This window comes from Amblyraja radiata, chromosome 21, assembly GCF_010909765.2.
Source record: "Amblyraja radiata isolate CabotCenter1 chromosome 21, sAmbRad1.1.pri, whole genome shotgun sequence".
Taxonomy (NCBI): Eukaryota; Metazoa; Chordata; class Chondrichthyes; order Rajiformes; family Rajidae; genus Amblyraja; species Amblyraja radiata.
Window position 1 is genome coordinate 14,347,951 of NC_045976.1, and position 24,181 is coordinate 14,372,131.

The 24,181-nt window shown below is 41.2% G+C and overlaps 1 protein-coding gene across 5 annotated transcripts in view; it reads right to left on the bottom strand.

Annotated features, from left to right (window-relative positions):
• The window catches only part of cpne8 (copine 8), a 213,452-nt gene that overhangs the window by 111,497 nt on the left and 77,774 nt on the right, over nt 1–24,181 (bottom strand). For 3 of the 5 annotated variants that reach the window (XR_004415211.1, XM_033039602.1, XM_033039601.1), the window contains exons 3-6: nt 13,743–13,789; nt 11,822–11,925; nt 6,099–6,138; nt 3,209–3,285 (exon numbers count right to left, since the gene is read on the bottom strand). The exons of 1 other annotated variant lie outside the window; for it this stretch is intronic. Coding sequence is in view for 2 of the 4 variants with exons in the window: in XM_033039602.1 (XP_032895493.1) it covers nt 3,209–3,285; nt 6,099–6,138; nt 11,822–11,925; nt 13,743–13,789 (268 nt within the window). In the remaining 2 variants the exon portion in view is untranslated. The remainder of the gene's footprint in view (nt 1–3,208; nt 3,286–6,098; nt 6,139–11,821; nt 11,926–13,742; nt 13,790–24,181) is intronic. One more of the 5 variants, XM_033039603.1, reaches the window with a different exon arrangement.

Sequence of the window (24,181 nt, forward strand, 5' to 3'; positions counted from 1 at the left end):
GACTCCATATTGGCCATAACATCCCATCCCTTCAAACCTATCAATGCTCTGATTTAGGTAAATATTGCACAATATAGCACAGAAACAGACTATTTAGCCCACTGAAACCATGCTGACCATCAACCGTTCATTTACATTAATCTAATCAAATTGTTTTCCCTTCATATGGGTATCAGAAGCCAATTAAACTATCAACCCTCGCAGTTACAGGGAGAATGTACAAACTCCACCCAGACAGCACCCACCTGTAAGGAGGTTGCACATTCTCCCTGTGACTGTGGGCTTCCTCCTGGTGTTCCTGTTTCTCCCCACATCACAAAGATGCCAGTTGTCCGTGTTTGGCCTATACCCCTCTAAACCTTTCAGAGTCACCTACTTGTCCAAGTGTCTTTTAAATGCTGTTATTAGTATTTGCCTCAACAACCCCCTCTGGTAGCTCATTCCATATGCTCACCATCGGATGAAAAAGCTGCCCCTCGGGTTCATATTAAATCGAGCCCATTTCAACTTAAACATATGCACTCTTGTTTTTGATATCTAATCCTGTGGTAAATAACTCTGCTTTACATGCAAGAACTTGACTTTTTTCTTTACACAGATAAATTAATCGCTACATCAAAGGAGTAGTTAAAAAAACAGCCAGTAATAGATAGTAAAGATGTTCAAAAATGTTTAATGTTAGTCAAATGTTAGCCACCGGGAGGCGCCAGCAATGGATGCCACACCAACAGTCTGTCTATCCTTTCTTTCCTTTGTGTTTAATAGTATGTGTTAAATGTATGTTTTTAGTGTTCTTGAGCTTGTTTTATGTGGGGGGTGTGGGGGGGGGGGGGGGCTGATGGAAACGTTTTCAAATTTCCTATCTCAACGGGGATGCGATTTTTTCCCGTATCGTATCTCCGTCCGCACGGCGGCCTAACATCGAGGAGTTGCTGGCCTTTGCTGGAGATCGACGAGAGCTCCACCTCGGTTGCCTGCGGACTTACCATCGTGGAACCCACGATCCCTTTGCCAGGAATCAACCTCTGAGCTCCAACCGCGGGTGCTTGCGAACTTAACATCACGGAGCCCACGGTCTCTGGTCAGAGACCGACCGGGAACTCCAAGCCGCAGGAGTTTCCATCGCCTCGATGCGGGAGTTTGAAACGCCCCAACGCGGGAGTTTCGATCGCCCCGATGCGGGAGTTTCGATCGCCCCGACGCGGGAGTTTCGATCGCCCCAACGCGGGAGTTTCGATCGCCCCGACGCGGGAGTTTCGATCGCCCCCACGCGGGAGTTTCGATCGCCCCAACGCGGGAGTTTCGATCGCCCCAACGCGGGAGTTTCGATCGCCCCAACGCGGGAGTTTCGATCGCCCCGACGCAGGGGTTTCGATCGCCCCGACGCGGGAGTTTCGATCTCCTCGACGCAGGAGTTTCGATCGCCCCGACGCAGGAGTTTCGATCGCCCCGACGCGGGAGTTTCGATCTCCTCGACGCGGGAGTTTCGATCGCCCCAACGCGGGAGTTTCGATCGCCCCAACGTGGGAGTTTCGCTCGCCCCAACGCGGGAGTTTCTATCGCCCCAACGCGGGAGTTTCGATCGCCCCGACGCGGGAGTTTCGATCGCCCCGACGCGGGAGTTTCGATCGCCCCGACGCGGGAGTTTCGATCGCCCCGACGCGGGAGTTTCGATCGCCCCGATGGGGGAGTTTCGATCGCCCCGATGGGGGAGTTTCAACCGCCCCGATGGGGGAGTTTCAACCGCCCCGATGGGGGAGCTTCAATCGTCCCAAAGGATGGATTGACTGCCCCGACTGTGGGAGAATAAAGTGGAAGAATATTGGATTTTTTGTCTTCCATCACAGTGAGGAATGTGGGGAATCTGCTGTGTTGGATGTTTAAGTTGACTTTTATGTAATTGTGTGCCTTGTTTCTTTTTTTTTCATAAGGCTGTATGGTAATTCGCATATCACTGTACCTTAATTGGTACATGTGACAATAAAAGTCCTTGAAATCCTTTGAAATTTGGTGAGTCATTTAATCCCAGTGCAATCAAGGCAATTGAAAGATCAAAATTGCAGAAACAGCTGATGCATTAGTCACATTGAATATTAGTTGAAAAATAGTATAATTCTGCAAACTCTTCGATCCATTGGCATTATTTACATTTATGGAGTCGCTAATTATGTACTAAAGTGTGGTTTGTTCAAAGAAAATCATGTTCACGTTTATCATAAGCACCCGTGAATCGGTGCAGATAATCTCTCGGGCAGCTCCTGTCACAGTAGGTAGGAGTATTCTCACAGGGACACCCACTGGAAAGAATGATGTTGTTACTCTATACGTTCGTTTCAAAAATACAAAAGACTTACGAACATCGGTCAATATCCAAATGCCTTAAAACATTTAAATTTACTTTTACCCGAGTACGTACTTCTTTGTTAAGACCAATACATGATCAATGCTTGAAAATGTAAATTTGTATGCAAAACTGCTCAGTCTGTTTCCCATTTAACAACGCTTCTGTCTGGTTTTGGATGCAAATCTTACTCTTCACTTGATGTAATCATGTAGGAGTCATCCACATTGCATTTCATGCTGCACCATGCCCCATCCACACCCTTTACGGAAAACCAATGGAGACTCATATTGGAAACAGTGTCGAATTACACTTCACAAAATATGCAATTTGTGCAATTTAAACAGCAAACACATATAATATGCCAACATTTCCATTTCAAACAAGGATTTACAGCCATGAATTTCTCCCCATTAACCAAAATATCAGTTTCAAGTTTATTACTCCTATTTTGTCTGAGACACAAAGTTAAGGAAACCAACACCAGTTTGGGACAAGTCCACAAGACTTTGATATTCAATCCCACGCAGGGATAAATTTCCAAAAGGCCATAAAAGCACAATCAAACACAAAGGTCATTCCTTCAGAATCCCCCATCAATGTGGAGATTGAAAATCAAGAATAAATAATGCTAGTCAGAAATTAAACTTCCTGAGTTTGTTGAGTGCCTGTAATCAGATTCAATGATTACATTTAAGAAAAAAATCCTTGATGCACCTGATAAAAAAATTTGCCCCCTGAAAGCATGTTTCAAGACCCTGGGTGAATCTGAAGCTAATCATCCATTCGGTCATTAAAGAGGGTCAATTGAAGGAACTCCTACATAACGGCATCCTTTATTCACAATAAAGACTGTGTTTTACTTACACAAGTGGTTTTTCCAGCCTGCTTCCCAGAGAACCCACAATCTCTCCTAAAGTGCTAAACACTTGACCCAGAAAGTCCTGAAAGAGGAAAAAGAAACAAAATAAATGTAGTTTAAAATATTTACTGTACAATTAATTTTAATTGTGGAATGAGTTTTTTTCTGCACAAATGTGATCTAACATTTAATACAAAAAATAAGTGCTTGGAATTTTACTTTCCATGTCCTGATCTCCTATTGTAACATTTATCAACAAAATAACCACAGAAGCATAAATTGCCATTTTTTGTTACTGCACAGACATATCCAATGACTGCTGTTACAATAGATAATTAAAATATCTCTTTCAGAAATTAAGACATGGATTTCTTATGTTACAAAATGCAGAGAAGATCAATTCTATCAAGCCTCCCATCAACCTCCGATGTTCCAGAGAAAATAATCCAAGGCTATCCAACCTCTCCTTGTAGATGAAACCCTCGAATCCAGACAGCAATCTAGTAAAACCTCCTCTGCACCCTCTCCAAAGCCTCCGGATTTGTCCTGAAATGGGGCAACTGGATCTGCACGCAATACTCTGAGTGCGGCCTAACCAACGTCTTTGCTCTCTGCCTGGGGGGGGGGGGGGGGGGGGGGGGGGGGGGAGCAAGAGCAGAACTAAGGGCACACAGAGGAGACACAGGTCAAGGATCTATCTATGACAACAGGGAGAAATCCACATTTTCTAAAGAGAACATCTCAAATGTCCTGAAATGGAAAGCCTCATCTTGGGAGCAGATGTGGCAGAGACAGAGGGGTTGGTGGTAGGAGCTGGTATCTTTGCAAGAGGCAGGGTGGGAGTAAGTGTTGTCCAGATAATTGGGAGTCGGTAGGTTTGTGGTAGACGTCAGTCGATGGTGTGTGTCCTGTGATGGACACAGAGTGATCAAGAAAGGGGAGAGAGGTGTCGGAAATAGTCCAGGTGAATTTCAAGGCAGGGTGGAAGTTAGTGGTGAAGTTAATGAAATCAGCGAGTTCTGCACGGGTGCACGAGGCAGCCCCGATGCAGTCATTAATATAGCTGAGAAAGAATTGGGGGATGGTGCCAGTGTACGATTGGAACAAGGACCAATGATTTGAGGACAGAGAGGGGTGCTTGGGGGAGATATGTTGGAGAGAGTTCAGAGATGAGAAGGGTGTGCGGGGAACATTTGAGGAAGGGTAGCTGGATCCAGCAGCAACTGATGGCAAGAGCCCTGATATAGAGGGAACCAGGTGAGCAGCAGGACCTTTAAGAGGTAACCGGGGGGGGGGGGGGGGGGTTGTTGGGAATCGGCATCGTCAACTCCGCCAGCCTGAAAGTGGTGGGAATGGAGGGCATCGGATCCAGGGAAGTTGGCGACCTTAGCCTGTGGGTGCTGGGGAGCAGGCAAGGACCAACGAAGTCAGTGCTCCGGCTCGGGATGTCTGTGGAGATAATGAGGGCTGTGGCATTGGTGGGCCCAGTCCAGGGACAGATGTACTCGGTGTCACTGGCCCCGGGGGCTCTGCTTGATCTGGTGGCAAATAGCATCAAGGGTCCCATCCTGGATGTGAGAGTGGGGCATCCAGCCTGGGGACAATCGGAGTGTGGTTGGGTTCTGTAGCATCGGTGACAGTCCTGGTCTGGAAGCAAACAGGCTTAGTGGACAATCCTTAGTGGATGCCAGGTAAGAGAAGAAGTTCTGGTCTCCTGACCGGACAAAGGATATTTTTTTAGTCAGAGAATGGAGAATCTGTGAATTCATTGCCACAGACGGCTGTGGAGGCCAAGTAATTTGGGCATTTTTAAAGCACAGATTGACAGATTCTTCATTAGTAAGGGTGTCGGTGGTTATGGGGAGAAAGCAGGAGAATGGAAAGATTGAGAGGGAAAGATAGTTCAGCCATGATTGAATGGTGGAGTAGACTTGATGAGTCGAATGGCCTAATAAATTATGAACTTGTATACTTGTCATAGAGGGAGTGCAAAAAGGATATACCAGAACAATCCCAGGGAAGGCAGGGCTGTCATATGAGGAAATATTGCATCAACTACACCTGTATTTATGCAGGTTTAGAAGAATACAAGAGAATATCAGTGAAACTCACAAGATTCTGGCAGGACTCTCTAAACTGGATGCAGAGAGGACAAGTACCCTAGTGATGGGTCCAGAACATGACATCACCATCTGAGGATCAGGTTAGACATTTTGATCCAGATGAAGATAACATCAACAAGAGAATATCAAAAATAAATCTAAGATATTTTCCGGCCATACTCTAGACATGACCTGTTTTAATGAACAGCAATCATCAGATAGAGGATGACTTCTGCCTTCAAAGTCTTCATCTCAGTTTGCTAATTCATCAGAGATATCCAACAATATTGAGAAACACTGCAGTAACATGTCTGAATAATATAATACAATTCCTGGTGTAATGTTCTGACATGTTGTCATACTAGCTACTGAACATCAACAGTAATCTTGTACAGATTTCATAGATCTAGAAAGTGAAGAAAGATCAGGAAATTTCTGTATTGAGAAACTGACTGACTATAACTATCTTTACAAATCCTGAAAAGTAATGTCTATTAAAAAGCTGATAGAAGGCCGAATGAATCCCAAATTGTGTGGCCATTTGTTGGTCAGAATCCGTCGACTCAGCGACTCACTTGACAAAATACACTTGACATTTTTATTGTGATTATGCAGACAATTCAAATGGCAATAATAATTTCAAATCCAACAATAGACAAAGAGAATTTCTCAAAACCTTTAATGCAAAAATTGCTAGCTAATTTCTGCGATCACCCGATGCAAATCTTTAGTTGCTGCACCATATTGTGACACACAACTAAAGCCTCAAAAATAAACCATGCAGAAAACTTACATGCTCAGATAAATTTGAACTCTTCGAATCAACGTCATATCTGAAAATAAAATAAATTAGATGTCAGTGTGTTACACTTCACATCAATACAACCAATGAAAAGATTGTAAAGAGAGTAGTTGAAACCTTTTTTCAATATTCTTGTATCACAATTATTACTGTTTTATTAAGTCAAATCCAGACATGAAAGTTTGGAAATGAGTTTCACTATTGATTATCTTATTCTGAACTGTATTAGTTTTGTTTCTTCTACAATATTCCCACAAGATAATTTTCTCTTTAATGCATTGATTCACTATTCATGGAATCCACAGTTTTATTTTTAAATCGAGCCCATTGCTTCTGGCTTTTTCAGACAACCTTTTCAGATTGTAAACACAACACAATTTGGTTCCTGTATTCCCACCCCATGTGCTGCTTAGGTTCGCCAATCAAAAAAATGACTAAGCACGAGTCACAGGAGAAAGTGCTACCATGGTAGAAACTATCTGACATCACACACACCCACACTGAACATGCCAGCAATTAAATATGGGGCCTAAATTAATCTTTCCGAGGCAGAAACAGGAAGATGGCATGAATTACGATCACAATTACTGTTATTTAAAGACTTCTTAGAAGAAATATAGACCATGAACAAGTAAAGCACAGGAACAGGCCCTCAGGTCACAATCTGTACCAAACATTATGCCAAGATAAAACTAAATCTCAATGCATGTTGTACTCTTGGGCCACTGGCATCCTTGATCCTCGTGGTAATGATGCCCCTATAGTGTAATTCCATATTCAGTTCCAGAATTCTGGCCAAGTGATCAAGAATTCCAAGTCAAAATACTATGCAACTTGCTGCCTTTGTTATTTTAGGTTTGATGGTAAAGGAATCTTGGGGTAATCACTTTGTAAAACTTATTGTGGATGTTTTGAACTACTTCATCTAAAAGAGCCAGGTTGCAAGTCCATTTAAATGGATTAGTGCTGTTATGACTTAGCAATGGCAATAGACTTTCCAACAGCAAGGGGCTTCTGGTCAGCAGGGCTATGGCCGACCTCACAACCTGTATAAACAGAAATACAATACCTGGAGCAGCCAGGGAGGTCACCATGTGCCTGGAACCTGGTCATTGAGGTGGGCTGCTAGTAAGAATGAGGCTTAATGGATAGCAACCAGTCTCCCTCCCTGCCCTTAGGATCCTATTGGCCAAAGCTGTCCCGAGATAATAAGGTGGAGCACTTCAGAACAAGTTTGCTCTGCATGGGATGCGAGGGAATATTGTTTACTATGTTTCAGAGAGATGGTTTACCCAAAATTCTCCACCCTGTATCAATGAGGTTGAAGCAGGATTCAGCGATGACTGAACTAACATTCGCACAAGAGTGAACTTACATGATATATTTTATTTACAGTGACAAGGAAGTCCAGGACCACATTGGGGCACTGTCCCTTGTTGTCAGGGCACATGTGCAATGATGCTGGTGACTTTGGGCTTGTCCCGGAGGAGGTGTGGTGATCTCAGGCTTCTCCCTGCAGTTCACCTGTGCTGTGAGTGGATGCGCTGGCAGCCCCAGACTAATCCTGGCAGTTCAGCTTTCAGGTTTGAAAAGGCAACACTGGCAATCTCTGGTTTATCCTGGCAGCTCAATCTTTGCGTGTGCGTGTGTGTATATAGGCACAGTTGATCATACAGTGTCATTGGGTAAGATGAAAGCTGGCAGCATTTGGCTCATGGTAAACTCTTCACGGTGCTCAGACAGAGTGGTCTTGTCCAATTCCTGCTCTCCACACATATAACATCTAGCAGTGGTGTAGCCCCTTTTAACTCCCAAGGGAATTCACCTGTCAGCATGACGGTGGCCTACATCCCGCCTCAGACAGATGTTCAGCTAGCACTGGAGGAGCTACATGCCATGGTGAACAAACACCAGATGGCGTGCTCCAACACCTTTTCCATCATAGCCAGAGACTACAACAAGACTAGTTTGAAAAAGTCACTTCTTAGCTACCACCAGAGCATGTCCTCCAGCACCAACGGATCAAATACTCGATGCCTATCGCCCCATGCCTCACCCTCACTTTTGGAAATCATAGCATCTGACTGTACTGCTTTTTTGCTGCTTACAGGCAGCAACTGAAGAGAGCAGCTCCAACAGCGAGGACTGAACTGATCAGAGGAGGCAGTGCTAAACAAAGTACCCAATGTTGTTCAACTGGTCATAGTCAACTAAAATTACCAAGCAATCAGTTTTACATTTCACGAAACATCATTGACGTGCACCCACTGGACAATTTATAGCGGTTCAAAAAAATGTTCTTAAGAATAGGAATTCAATGCACCACAAGTATGCAAACTGAAAACTATATTTATTCTACTAATAATCCCAAATTGCCTTAGTTTAGAATATTCATGTCCAATGTATGATAATAACATGCCTTAAAGAAGCAGAAAACTGCAGACTCACTATGCATGAGACAAGTAGTAAATGTTCACAGATCTAAGAAATAACTCAACAAATTAATTCTCTCATAGTTGTACACCATATCTTTGCAAAATGTATTAAATTTGAAGTCCTAAAATAAAACATTTAATTAAAATAGAAAGCCATTTTTTTAGTGTAGAAATATGCAAAAGTTGCATCTTTGAATGCAACTGAGTTTAAAAGTGACAAATATTAGACAGATGCAAGGTGCAATTCAGATGAAAATAACCCTCACTTTTGAAATAGATCAATCAGTAATTTACTCCAAATCCAATTTTAGTGTTCTGCTCTCCAAATGTTAAGTGCCACTGTTGCTCACTGGATTTGCTATTGCCTAATGAGTTGGATAGCAAGGATCAAGGCTAACTGCACATCTGGTCAAGTACTGACTTACAAACAGAAAAAGCTACATAAAGGAATCTGTGACAAATCTGCGATGTAATTACGAGAGGCTAAGATATCTGCACAGTTAGTTTGTTATGCTAAATGGACATGTTAAAAATAACTATCAAAATGACAAATAGAATCCGATATCTTGGAGGTGGCAATATTACACCGGAACATGACGGCTTTCTGCGTGCTGTTCCAGAAGAGGATATATCATACTCATGATATGATTTGACTGGATAGATGCAGAACAAGATTTTCACTGTCTCGTGGTACTCATGACAATAAAAATCTGGATTTATATCTGTAGCACATTAAAAGGAGGATCAAAATTGATCTCTAGCTAAACAAAGCCCTGGAACAGTTCCAGCTATCATATCTTTACAAAGGATACATTGATCCTGGCAAGAGTGCAGTCGAAATTCTTAACAATTGAAGTATAAGGAGAAACTACACAAACTCAGGGTTATATGGTTATATTCATTGAAATGTTATAACATCAGAGAATTAGAGTAGCACAGGTGGACTGATTATGTCCATTTGTGTTGGTGGTAACAAATGTAAGAGCAATGTGGTTTGTTCCAACCACTCCTTTTCCACACAATCCTGCAATTGTTTGTTTAATGTACAAATCTAATTCCCTTTTGAAAGCCACAATATAATGAAATTCCACTATTTGGTCCAACAATTCAATCCAGATGTTAATTAGGGAATGCGTTAAAAAGTTTCCTTCACGTTGCCTTTACCGTTCATCCCTATGTTGCTACTCAACATTCCCACCAAGGATCACAAAAAAGCTGGAGAAACTCAGCGGGTGCAGCAGCATCTATGGAGCGAAGGAAATAGGCAACGTTGCCTATTTCCTTCGCTCCATAGATGCTGCTGCACCCGCTGAGTTTCTCCAGCTTTTTTGTGTACCTTCGATTTTCCAGCATCTGCAGTTCCTTCTTGAACACATTCCCACCAAGGAATCAGGTTTTATTTAATTTGTGTAGTCCACATACGATTTTAATGCTTAGTACATCTCATGTCAAGGCTCCACCTCAAAAAGAATCCATCTTTGCCCTAACACAACTCACTCGCTCATTCCTGAAACTATTCTTGCACACTTCTTCTGCCCTCTCAGCATAACCCTCACATCCTTTCAAAATGACAGTGACCAGGACATTTTTCTGGGTATGGTCTGGACCAATGTTACATAACAAGGTTATTATAAGATTGCCAGTGCTTATTTACTTAAGGGATCCTTACTTGCCAGGATCCCTGAAGTGGAATCACATAGCATTAAAACTGGCACGTTGTCTCGTGTGAACGGGATATCTGGAAATACATTGAATCTTGATACCCTTGAAATGATTGACATTGCAAGAAAATGAAACAATGATTAATATAATGAAAAAAATAGGTTTGCAAATTGAACAAATAAGCTTAATTCAAATTATGTAATGGATGCATTTACATTTAATTTATATATTTGGCCTACTGATATGAGAATTGTGCACATTTCTCAAATGCCTGTTTTAGGAACGTACGGCATCTTCGGGCAAGATTAGATGTGGCGGGGTCTGCTTGTTAATCAATAGCTCGTGTTGCTCAGACGTGGCAGTCGTGGCGAGCTCATGCTTTATGCATAAAAAGCACATTCTGTGGCCCCATTTGGCCCTTCTAATCGCTCGCTTCTTTCCTCCTCTCTCTATATCCCTCAATGGCCCTGTCTGATTCCATCCTCTTTGATCTTGCATGCACTTCCTTTTTCTTTTTTACCAAATTTACAACCTATTCAGTCATCCGAGGTTCCCTTACTTTGCCACCCTTATCCCTCCTCCTTAATGGAACGTGCCAATTCTGAAATCGATCAACTAGTCTTTCAACAATTCCCAAGTGGCACATGTGGACTTAACCAATAACTACTGCTCCCAGTGTACCCTCCAGATTTCTTGCCTAATAAAATAGTAGTTTGCCTTACTCCAATTTATCTACATCCCACAAAGTCCAGCCTTCTTTCTATTCAAACCAATCTTAAAACATATGGGGTGAGCTATCATTATCCCCAAAATGCTCTTTCTCAGAAGCATCAGTCACCTGGCCAAGCCTATTTCCCAACACAAGGTTCAGTATGCTCCCTTTTCGGGTTGGACTAGGGTTTCAAAAAATCTTCTTGGATACACCTCACATATTTTACCTCGTCTAAGCCTTTTGCACTGAGCAAGTCCCAGTCAATATTGGGGAAGTTAAAGTCACCTACTAAGACAACCCTTTTGCTTTGGTAACAGTAATCAGTCTACATATCTGTTCCTCCCGCTTGCTATTGGGAGCTATATTGCAATCCCATTAGTGTGCTTGCATCTTTCCCATTTTGCCTCAATGGACGAACCCTGCACTATGTCCTCCCTGAGCGCTGCCATGACAGTTTCCCTGATTGGTAGAGCAACTACTCACCTCTTTTGCATCCCTCTTGATCATGTCTGGAACATCGAAATCCCAGAAAATTGACCTGCCAGTCATGACCCTTTCGCAAACACATTTCCGCAATGGCCACAACATCATAGTCCCAAGCACTGATCCAAGTTCATCTGCTTTCTCCACAATACTCTTTCCATTGAAATAAACACACTGCAGCCCACCAGCATCACCATATTGCTCCACCTCTCCCTGCCTGTTTGTCCTTTACTGGTCCTAACCTCTACCTTTGAATCACTCCTTCCAATTTCTGAACTACTACTCTGGCTCCCATCTGGTTTTGATCTGTGACTGTCTACATATTGGCAATTTTATTTAAAATTATATTTTGATTTTACTTGGTGGAAAAAGCAGACTTATAACAGTAAAATGCACATTTGCTTCATAACATATTTACGTACAAATCAAATCGAAGATTCTGACGCTCTTCAAAGAAGTAATCAAGAAGAAATTTTCTCACAAAGTCTGGATTCAAAGTATTGTCAATAGCTTCTGTTCTTCCATACTGTTGAACAATATATATAAAAGAGTAATGCCATAAATTCACTACTGACATATTCAACACGGCAAATGCATAATAAATATGAAGTGGTGCAAGACAGATTCATGCACAAGAACATTGAATAAGGAACTGGTACTGAGTTCATAAGTCCAAATTTGAACCATATTTTTCTCCCAACGAAAACATTTACAATTTCAAGAAATGCTTGTAGTGCACTTTGGATTTTACAGCCATAGTTAAAATTATACATTAAACATTAAATATGAACAATTCATGCTGATTACAAAAGGTGGAGGTTAATTAAAAAATAAAGATTTAACAAGATTAAGCATGATGTTAGTGAATTTTAGAGATTTTGAAGTATTATCTCAACAGTAGCATAAATGGACTAGAATGGCAGTCTGACATGTCAGCAAACCAATTTTATAATTCTAAGATTCAAACTTTATACTCTACAGAATAAATTATTTAGTATTTATTAATACCCATGAAACATGTACAAAATCTTTCAAAATATGCTAACTTTTATCCTTGCACCTCAAAGGCCCAATTTTTACAAATTCAAACAAGCACAGTCGTTGGAAACTCACAACAATGATTAAATCTAAGGTACACAAAATTGCTGGGGAAACTCAGCGGGTGCAGCAGCATCTATGGAGCGAAGGAAATAGGCGACGTTTCGGGCCGAAACCCTTCTTCAGACTGATTAAATCTATATTGGGCAATGGCAATCTTTGAACGTGTTTCAAAATCATTTTCTTACAATTAGAATAAAAGGACGCACCTTTAGGCTGGAGATGAGGAATTTCTTTAGCCACACATTCTTTCTGAATATGTGGAATTAATTACCACAGATGACTGTGGAGGCCAGGTCATAGGTATTTTTAAAACGTATATTGATTTGTTCTTGATTAGTAAGGGTGTCAAAGGTTACAGGGAGAAGGCAGGAGAATGGGGTTGAGGGAGAAAAATAGATCAGCCGTGATCAAATGGCAGACAACAGTGACGCAACGGTAGATGTGCTGCCTTACAGCGCCAGAGAATGGGTTCAATCCCGACTATAGGTGCTGTCTGTGCAGAGTTTCTACATTCTCCTTGTGATCGTGTCGGCTTTCACCGGGTGCTCCCATTCCTTCCCACACTACAAAGATATACAGGTTTGTAGGTTAATCGGCTTCGGTAAGATGTAAAATTGTCCTTAGAGTGCAGGATTGTGTTAGTATGTGGGGTGAACGCTCGTCAGCATGGACTCAGTGGGCCAAAGGGCCTTCTCCATGCTGTATCTCTAAAGTCAAAAGCAGACTCAATGGGTGAATGGCCTAGTTCTGCTCCCATGTCTTATGACTGCCAGAGAATGGCAAATATTCCCTCTCACGAAAGGTTATTAATAGCAATGAACTTATCGTTTAGATTTATAGCATGGAAACAGGCCTTTCGGCCTACACAAACCAGTGATCACCTGTTCACACTAGTTCTATGTTATCCCACTTCCTCATCTAGGGCTAATTTATAGAGGCCAATTAACATGCAAACCCACATGTATTTGGGATGTTGGATGGTACTGGGGCACCTGGAGGAAACACAAGAGGTCAAAGGGAGAATGCACTACTCAAGCAGCACTAGTGGTCAGGTTCGAACCCAGGTCTCTGGCACTGTGAGACAGCAGTTCTGCCAGCTGTGCCACAGTACTACCCTTAATGAAAAACTAATTGCAACACCAACCAGAGCTATTGCCCCTAAAAATTAATCAGTTCACTATAATAAATCAATTTTTATCTATAGTTTACATTGATATTAAAATAATTGCATCAATAACATACCTCTCTCCATTCTTTGTTCCCAACACCTTGCAGGTACAAAACACAAACTGCGGAAAAAAAATCAGACGGATGCAAAAGTTCATTATTAAAAATTCAACCCCCACAGTAAAACTACAGTAAAAGATGCACAATGATTCCTCGAGGTATGAAACTTTGAAAAACTATGAACGTTTTTGCTATAATTGCAATGATATATCCTCAAATTACAACTCAATTTTTAATTATAACAAATGTAACATTTTCTGTGCAAAGGTATGTGCAAATAAATTGATAATTAAATGTATTAAAATTTACACATTGAATTTCCCTGGCCTTTTCAATTTACAATTTACACAAAACCACAATTTCTAGGCATACAACTCTTCTGGGGGGGGGGGGGGGGGGATCAATAAATCAGACAAATTTGTGAAAGGATTTTGTTCATCATTGTAAAATGATCAATTCCCTTACATTATCCAGACATCCGAAGAGTATTTGACAATTAAAAATCATAAGTCGCAAAGAAACAATTTATGTCTTTAATAACTGCTGAAAAGAAAAATTTTGAGAGAAAGAACAAATAAATACCTATATTTCTTTTAGGAACAAATTAATCGGTACTATTAATCAGCTGCATGATGTGATTTGCAGAATTACGCCAACTAGATTCACATAACATTAAACAGTCCTGTTTCTGCGTCCCATTATCTGTTTGCATGGTTCCCCAGTGGTTGCCTATTCCTGCCACAAATTGTACAAGAACAATAAAAATGAAACATTTTCTGTGCAAAGGTATAATAACATTTCCACATTGAATTTCCTTGGCCTTTTCAATTTCAAAAGAATGGTCTGGTATCAAAACATTAAATATTTCTCTTTTCATTGATCCTGCCTGACCTTCAGTGCTGTCAACATTTTCTGTTTTGTACAAAAACTACAAAGGAGTCATACAGCATGGAAACATCTTTCAGCCCAACCTGCCTATGCCGACCAACATGCCCTATTAACACTAGTCCCACCTGCCTGTGTTTGGCCCATATTCCACTAAACCTACCCTGTCCAGGTACCTGTCCAAATGGTTTTTAAACATAAAATGCTTCACCCTATGGCTTATGAAGCAGTACGCTGTTTTGAACGGACAAAGGCCAACCAGTTCCGATAATCTGGTCAACAGGGTCTCCTGCCTTTTACACTGATGTGACCTATTGGCTTTCCACCAAATCCATTACTCAAAGACAATGATCGTTACCATTCCAATGTGCTTTTTCACAGATTGTAGCTCATGATTGTGCCCAAGTGAAACTCCCTCATATAGGACCAAAGGAAGTGTAACACTTGATCCTGCACCCCTCCCTTACATCCATCCAACAACCTAAACTACCCTTCCAGTTTCCATAAAGATTCACATGCACCTCCTCCAACCTCATCTCATTCTTCCTTCCTACTGTGGCATCAGTCCTAATGCCGGATCAATAATGAATACACTGGAGGACACAGTGAAGTGAACTCGCCCAATGGCTTTATTTCTAGATAAAAATAGAGGGTTGAGAAGCATCCTCACAACTTCCTCTGGACTGGGTTACTCGGATTAGGTTAATTGGTCCACGATGACCCATAATTGGACATGGCTGTGGCTCGTTTGCCTGTGGCCAGAAGTGGAGCGATCTTAAAGGGGACGTGCCATCACACTACCTTATCCCCAGCCCCCAATCACAGTTTTGTAGCGGACACGGAGCTGTCCATCAAAGAACGAGGAAGGATGTGAAGTTTGTCCAAACATGGTATTCTTTATTTCTCCAAGACTCCGAACTCACCACACCGTGCTTATTTAAGAAAGAACTGCAGATGCTGGTAAAATATAAGGTAGATAAAAATGCTGGAGAAACTCAGCGGGTGAGGCAGCATCTATGGAGCAAAGGAATAGGTGACATTTCGAGTCAAGACCCTTCTTCAGACTGATGTGGGAGGGGGGGGGCGAGAGAAGAAAGGGAGAAGCGGAGGCAGTGGCTTGTGGGAGAGCTGGGAAGGGGAGGGGAAAGAGGGAGAAAGTAAGGACACCGTGCTTGTGCGATTATCACCTTAAATAACCCCAGGGGCACCCGTGACCTCTCCGTGATCCCTACCTCTCGTCACCAGGACACGTGACCCCCCCCCCCAGAACCGAGGGTTATGTACAGTTAGTAACATTAGCAAATTTGCAGATGACACAAAGCTGGGTGGCGGTGTGAACTGTGAGGAGGATGCTATGAGAATGCAGGGTGACTTGGACAGGTTGGGAGAGTGGGCGGATGCATGGCAGATGAAGTTTAATGTGGATAAATGTGAGGTTATCCACTTTGGTAGCAAAAACAGGAAGGCAGATTACTATCTAAATGGCGTCAAGTCGCGAAAAGGGGAAGTACAACGGGATCTGGGGGTCCATGTACATCAGTCTATGAAAGTAAGCATGCAGCTACAGCAGGCAGTGAAGAAGCGAAGTTGACCTTTATAACAAGAGGAATCGAATATAGGAACAAAGAGGTCCTTCTACAGTTGTACAGAGCCCTAGTGAGACCACACCTGGAGTATTGTTTGCAGTTTTGGTCCCCTAATTTGAGGAAGGACATTCTTGGTATTGAGGGAGTGCAGCGTAGGTTTACAAGTTTAATTCCCGGGATGGCGGGACTGTCATAGGCTGAGAGAATGGAGCAGCTGGGCTTGTACACTCTGGAGTTTAGAAGGATGAGAGGGCTTCTCATTGAAGCATATATGATTGTTAAGGGCTTGGACACACTAGAGGCAGGAAACATGTTCCCGATGTTGGGGGGGTCCAGAACCAGGGGCCACAGTTTAAGAATAAGGAGTAAGCCATTTAGAACGGAGACGAGGAAACACTTTTCCTCACAGAGAGTGGCGAGTCAGTGGAATTCTCTGCCTCAGAGGGCGGTGGAGGCAGGTTCTCTGGATGCTTTCAAGAGAGAGCTCGATAGGGCTCTTAGACATAGTGGAGTCAGGGGATATGGGGAGAAGGCAGAAACGGGGTACTGATTGAGGATGATCAGCCATGATCACATTGAATGGCGGTGCTGGCTCGAAGGGCCAAATGGCCCACTCCTGCACCTATTGTCTATTGTCTACTGTGTGTGGCCCACCACCAGGGGCCGCCACAATTTCATTTTATCCCAACAACTGGATTCCCATCCTCATCTGCTGATCCCTCCCCTGTTTGTTGTTCCCACCAGCCATCACCCCTACTCAGTCCCATTCTTCATCTTCCTGATTCCAGAATCTGCAGCCTTATCACCTACATCCTTCAGTCCATCCTGAAGAATCCACAGTTTTAGCAAGGGAAAAAAGGATAGGACGAACATGCATTTGGAAAGTCGGGATGATTAGGGATAGTCAGCATGGTTTGTGCAGATTATGTCTCTCAAATTGGATTGAGTTTTTTGAAGAGGTAACTGAGAAGGTTAACGAGAGCAGGATGGTAAATGTAAAGGTCTACATGGACTTCAAGGCCTTTTACAAAGTTCTGCATGATAGGCTGCTCTTGAAAGGAAGATTATGTGGGATCCAGGGAGAGCTAGCTGACTGGATACAGAATTTGCTTCATGAAAGGAACCAGAGGGTCATGGTAGAAAGTTATTTTTTCCAGACTTAAGGCCTGTGACTAGCGGCCACTACTTCTCTATTCTTTCAGTCTTGATGAAGGATCTCAACCCAAAAAATTTCCGTCCAGTTCCTCCAGTTGCTCTCTTTTTTTTTGCTCGCAACGTTCTAACTTTTAAAGATGTCCCTCTATGCTGGGAACCACCTAATGCACTCCTATAAATGTCCACTAATTTAAGACACCTCATCGGTCAATCCTACATGAAACGGTCCTGTAATGCACGACCTTAAAGGGTCGTTAATTGCACATTTTCTGCCACTGTGTTTAGCCTGAACATATTTAGTATTTCCACTTGACCGGGGCCGCATGTGTCAAATTGGTAAATCTTTAATATTTGTGACATTGATTTTAAATAGACTTTCCCCAGGTGCTCTTACGAATTCTTACCCAAGCTTACCAATGTCTCATATCTCCAGCTGGTTCTAGAAGCAATTAAATCACTTTCGTGGCTGTGTTGTTTTAGGCTTTGTGTTCTTACATAGCACTGTGACATGTGACATTTGCCATCAGTAGCATTTACACACATACTTTATTCAGTTCTATTGGCCAGAAATGTTTCTCAAGCTCACCAACGTGTCCACCCCACATCTACCATCTGCCATCAGCACTAATCTACTGGGAAAACCCCATTCTCTAGTGAAGGATTTCAGAGTTGAAACTTTAGCTATTTGTCTTACCCCAGACGCTGCCAGATCTGATGAGTGTTTCCATTCCAATTACATTTAATTTCAGATTTCTACCTCTGCAGTTTTTCTATGCAGAAATTTTGTTTAAAGTGGATTTGGTAGGTTGGAGGGTAGAACAAGATTGTGAATTTGAAGCAGTCACTAGGGATAAAGGTGGAGGGGGGAGCTAAGTAAATAAATTAAAGAGGGCCCACCCTTGTTAGGTTCTCAGTGATGGGCTGGAACTACCAGAGCGAGAACCACTTTAAATCATGATGTTGAGAGTCTGCAGATACAAACATTGCACAACTCTGATCAACTTTCTGTTTCTAATGCTCCAAACAAGCATGACCAATCTAGTATATTTTTGTTTAGAGATACAGGGTGGAAACGGACCCTTTGGCCCATCGAGTCCGAATTAGTTTATTTTAGCTTACTATTATCACGTGTACCGAGGTCCTATGGAAAGATTTTGTTTGCCTGCTATCCAGCCAAAGAAAAAAGGATAATCAATACCAATGCAATTCATGACAAGAAGTCACCAGTCAAATATCTGTAATGCACAAAAGGATCTTGAAGTCAAAGTAATCCACTTTCCACTCTAAGAAACATGCGTTTTCAAACATCGAGCAATACATATAAATATCTAGGCTAGTCATATTTAGTGAATTATGCGATATAAAATGTTTATATCTTAAACCGGTAAAGAATTAGCTCAGAGGTGTTGTTGAATTAATTTTCCACGACAATAAACAAATCAGCTTTCCATAAACAATCTCTGTTTCCATTGTTAACAGTGAACAAGCGCCCGCCATTACAAATGGATCACAAGCTCTCCCAGTCATAAGGTAAATGGGTTATGCCTGAAGGAAGAGCTTTGATAATACAACTTTTTAAAAGTAAGCAAACCAACATACACTGACTCACAGATTTGTTTTAAACTTGTCCTTCCACCCCTTTTCATTGGAAGGAAGGAAGCATGTTGAAAAGTTGAGCAAACTTCATGTGCCCAGGGTACACAGCTATGATTTAAACTGTTAAGCATGTGGTGCCAATTAAACTCATCAACTGGAGGGCGGGGCTTTTGAAAAAGGCTAATTACCCAATTGGAAGAAATTCATGATGATACAGATTTAAAGAACAGTTGAATAGAAACATATGATATGAAATGTGTATTTTCTTTTGAATGTTTACGCTAAGTTTAAACTTATTATTTCAATGCTTTAACAACCAGTTAGTTGCAGGGGTAAAACAAATTAAAGATGTTTTGTCAAATAATTTGTGACTCACTGACCAGAATAAAATAATTTTAGACAAGACCAAACTGCATTAGAAATAAGGATATTAAAATCTTGCAATATGTAAATAAGAGACAAGAGTATGGTCAAATATTATACAATTATAAAAATGATTTTAGAAAGGCAATGACTGCAGCCAAAAGTTTATTTTGAAATAAAGCAAATACAGATCTAAATAAATATTCTATAGCTACGTAATGAAATTGTACTTGTATACAATACTGAAATAGATAAAAATGTTAATAGCTTATTAAATGCGAATAGATTCACTAAAGGACTAAACATCAAGCTATATTTTAGTAAGAAAGAACGGCAGATGCTGGTTTAAATCGAAGGTAGACACAAAATGCTGGAGTAACTCAGCGTGACAGGCAGCATCTCTGGAGAGAAGGAATGGGTGACATTTTGGGTCGAGACCCTTCTTCATTCTGCAATCCGCAGTCTGCAATCTCCTGCAATTATATGTCTAACTTTGCTTCGTTAATTAAATACTTTAATTTTGCAAATTAAACATGCTAAAAAATTAATTGTACAGAGCTGAAATGCACCTATTTAATGAATTGGTCTTTGAAAGCACCACAAAGCAAACAGTTGATATGCTGTTGATATGCCTTTTAATTAAAGATGTGAACCGCTGAATAATGTTAAAAAATAATAGGTCAGTTCCAGAAAAGTGGAATTATTATTTATATCATGAAAGCTGCATTCTTTCACCGACAACGTCTCTACCTAATAATCTGTTCCAAAAGTAAAAACATTTGAAAAAAAGAGCTTTCTGAGATTATTAAATCTTTTCCCCTTCACCTTAAATCTATGTCCTCTAGTGCTTGATTCCCCTACTCTGGCAAGAGACTGTGCATCTACCCAATCTATTCCTCACATGATTTTATACACCTCAATAAGATCACCCCTCATCCTCCTGCAAGCCAAGGAATAGAGTCCCAGCCTACTCATCCTATCCAAAAAAATCAGACCCTCTAGTCCTGGCCACATCCTTGTAAATATCTAGTTGAAAATAATAACCTTTTCCTGTTATTCAAATTATAATATAATAAGAACATGTTCACCAACAATGGGAAGGGTGTGGGGAAGAATTTTGGAATTCTGCCAGTACTTATTTAAAGTAGACTGCACAGTTTGAACTTATTGCAGGGGAGAAGGAAACCATTCAGTTGTGGCGAGTGGCGTTGGCTCCCAGTGGAACACATAGCTCCCATTCCTTCTCTCATTCTCCCTACATTCTATTCCCCCTCATGCCCCTCAACCTCCCTTGATTCCAATTGCTACTGAGGGGTGATTTACAGTCACTAATTAATCTACAAGTATATCTCAGGGTTATGGGAAACTCAAGCATCTGGTGGAAACACACACAAGCAACACCCAAAGTGTTTCAGCTACAGGGTCGAATAAACTTGGTTTGGTTTGACTGGAATGTCAGAGGTTGAGGGGAGAATTGGTGGAAGTATATACAATTATGAGTGGCATAGATAGGGTAGACTGTCAGAATCTTTTTCCCCAGAGTGCAAGTGTCTTTTATAAGGTGAGAGAGGGAAAGTTTAATGGAGATGTGCGGGGCAAGTTTTTTTTACACAAAGGATGGTGGGAGTCTGGAATCCATTGCCAGGGGCAGTGGTGGAGGAATATATAACAGTAGTGTTCAAAAGGCTTTTAGATGGGCACATGGAATTGCAGGGAATAGAGGGTTATGGATTATGTGCAGGCAAATGAGATCAGTTCAGCTAGGCATTATTTTCCAACACAAACATTGTGGGCTGAAGGGCTCTGTTCCTGTGCTGTACTGTTCTATGTTCTGACAGCAGCTATCCAGAACATCCAGTCCATATTATTTTTGTTTTGTTGAAAGCATTTACCATTGTGGCCTACTCTGGTCATAGTGATAGAGCCAGCAATCCAGCAATAAGGCTCCCCCTGCAGCCCATGCTGGAATTGTCATTGTGTTTAGTTTAGAGATACAGTGCGGAAACAGGCCCTTCGGCCAACCGAGTCCACTCTGACCAGCGATCCTTGCACACTAACACTACCCTACACGCACGAGGGATAATTTATAATTATACCAAGCCAATTAGTCTAAAAACCTGTACATCTTTGGCGTGTGGGAGGAAACCGGAGACACCAAAGAAAACCCTTGCAGGCCACGGGGACAACGTACAGCACCTGTGGTCAGGATCGAACCTGGGTCTCTGGAGCTGCAAGGCAGCAACTCTACCGTGCTGCTGTGTGGTTTATAAAGGGCCAGAGTGATGTACATCCCACACTGGCTGTATGCCCCATGTAACACAATATCATCTATCTGAAATGGTGGCCAACTGCCTGCTACAAAATCTCAGACCACATAACTAGGAAAAACAAATATACTTTGCAGTTGCAATTCCCACATTTTAAAATAATTTCCTTCTGCTCATCAACATTCCACGTTTGCACAGAACTTTCATTCGAGGCTTGATAGCATCTACTCTACAAGGCGGTTGGTCTCAATGGAAAATAAACTATCTAGATAAATTAAATCATGAGATAAGTGACAGAATATATCGAGACATGATAGATATTCTCTTCTCCTTCACAGCAAGGCTTCCACAAAGTAACTATTGATAGTCTCTTAAAAATAGCTTTGCTTAGAAGGAGATCTGATGTGCATTCATCATATTATTCATGTTTAGATGGCTAACTCCTCAGGGTTCACTCACAAAAATGCTTGAACAGAAACATAATTCTGAATAAAAGAACTAACAGGAAGATCATGTTTCATGAGAAAACTTTTGTAAATATCACAAAATATTGATTATTAATATTACAATTATGTACTATTATAATTAATATTAACATTATAATTAAAATATATAATATTAAAGTTATTTAAAGAAAATCACCAAAAGAAAAAACAAAAAATTAGGAATGTGCATGTGATGAATTTATTTCATGTCAGGGAGGTATCCTTTTGGTTCTCACAATAATTGTTCCTGGTCTTGCAATGTGTTGGCCTAAATTTGAAATCCAGAAATGTAATCTCTGATGAAATTCAATTTGTAACAATGAAAATATTTTAGATTTTAAAATAATTGTGAAGATGGAAATTACAGATTATTGATATTTGCTAGGAAGAATCCAAACAGCCCGATTCAGGTCTAATCCATTCGCATCCAAATTTCCAGGCTACTAAAGTCCAAAGCAGGCTTCTGAATGCGTAGTCCAACTGCTCAGCAGGGCGGATTATTGATACCGTGAACTAGCCTAGGACAAGAGCAACTTGTCAGCCAAGCCACAATACATTTACCAAGCAAAGGTGACCTTTCCCTCAGGCAGGGATCCTCTCACTAAGACGAAACGTTACCTTGACCTGAATTGTCAACTGCACTTTAAACCTCAGCCTGAGTCAAAACACAAGCTTCAATATGTTTCTCTCTCCAAAGATGCCACCTGACTTGCTGTCTATTTTGGGTACTTTGGGTTTTCTTCTTGTCACCAAACTTTCCCAAGGGCAAGATCAGGAAGAACAAAGTATAATGGGGAAAACAAGCGATAGACATTAAAAGGCAGTGACTTCAAAGTGGTCACTTCAAAGACCACAACTAAGAAAGACAATAAAACAAATGTGGAAATAGGAACTTTAAAATAGTAAATGAGTATTCACTATTGTAATACAATTATGATAAATAATAAAATTAGATCCAGTGAGATAATGCAAAGATGCAATGAGTAGGTTTCTCAATGTTAAGCAAGGAGCATATATTCCAATTTCTGAATAAAACAAAGTTAAACATTTAAATGCTTGAGAAGGACACATCTTTTAGCATAATGGAATAACTAAGATTTGCTTTCTGTTTAATATTTATGTAGGAGAGTACCAATTGTAGTAGATTTAAGAAATTATTTTAAGGTTTTAACAAATAATTGATGTGAAAGGTTCTCGCTGAAACAATGAAATACGCCAGGGCAAATAAATCAGAAAGTAAACATTTAAACAATACATAATGCATTTGGTCGACACAAATCAGTCAAAAAAATCTAAGATTGGGAATAATTAAATAGCAAGATACCGATAAATGAAGTAGAATAGTGGGGCCTTCAAGTGCATGTTAAATCATCAGGCAAAACTAATTGCGTCCTCTTCCCTCAAGCTGTTAAACGACGGATAGTCATAGAATAATAGCCATACAGCGTTGAAACAGGCCCTTTGGCCAACTTGCCCACACTGACCAACATGTTCCATCTATATGTCCCACCTGCCTGATGTTGGCCCATATCCCTCTTAACCTGTCGTATCCATGTACCTGTCCAATTGGTTCTTAAACATTGCAATAGGAATATTTGTTTTTAAAAAAACAAAGCAAACAGAGCAAGAGATAAATAAACGCTAAAGCAATAAAGGTCATAGAAAGATGGGACCATTAACAACAAGTCCTAAAATGGCAGGCACATAGATTAATTGGTTGAGAAGAACACGGACTGCTTTTCTTTATTGACTATGGCAATATTAAAGCAAGGAGATGATGCTAGAACTTTATAAAACACTGGGCAAGCTACAGCAGGAGGATATCTATGTTCAGCCCTGATTACTGTATTGCAGCAGGGATATAATTGTTATAGTCATAGTCATAGGTCATACAGCAGAGAAACCGGCCCTTCGACCCAACTCATGCCGACCAAAATGCCCCATCTAAACTAGTTCCTTTTGCCTGTGTTTGCCCCATATCCCTGTCAAGATAGAGGAGCATGAGGTGAAGCGCACGCTGCGGGCCATCAATCCAAGGAAGGCTACTGGACCCGACGGCGTCTCTGGACGCGTGCTGAAGGACTGCGCTGACCAGCTGGCTGGAGTCTGTACGAGGA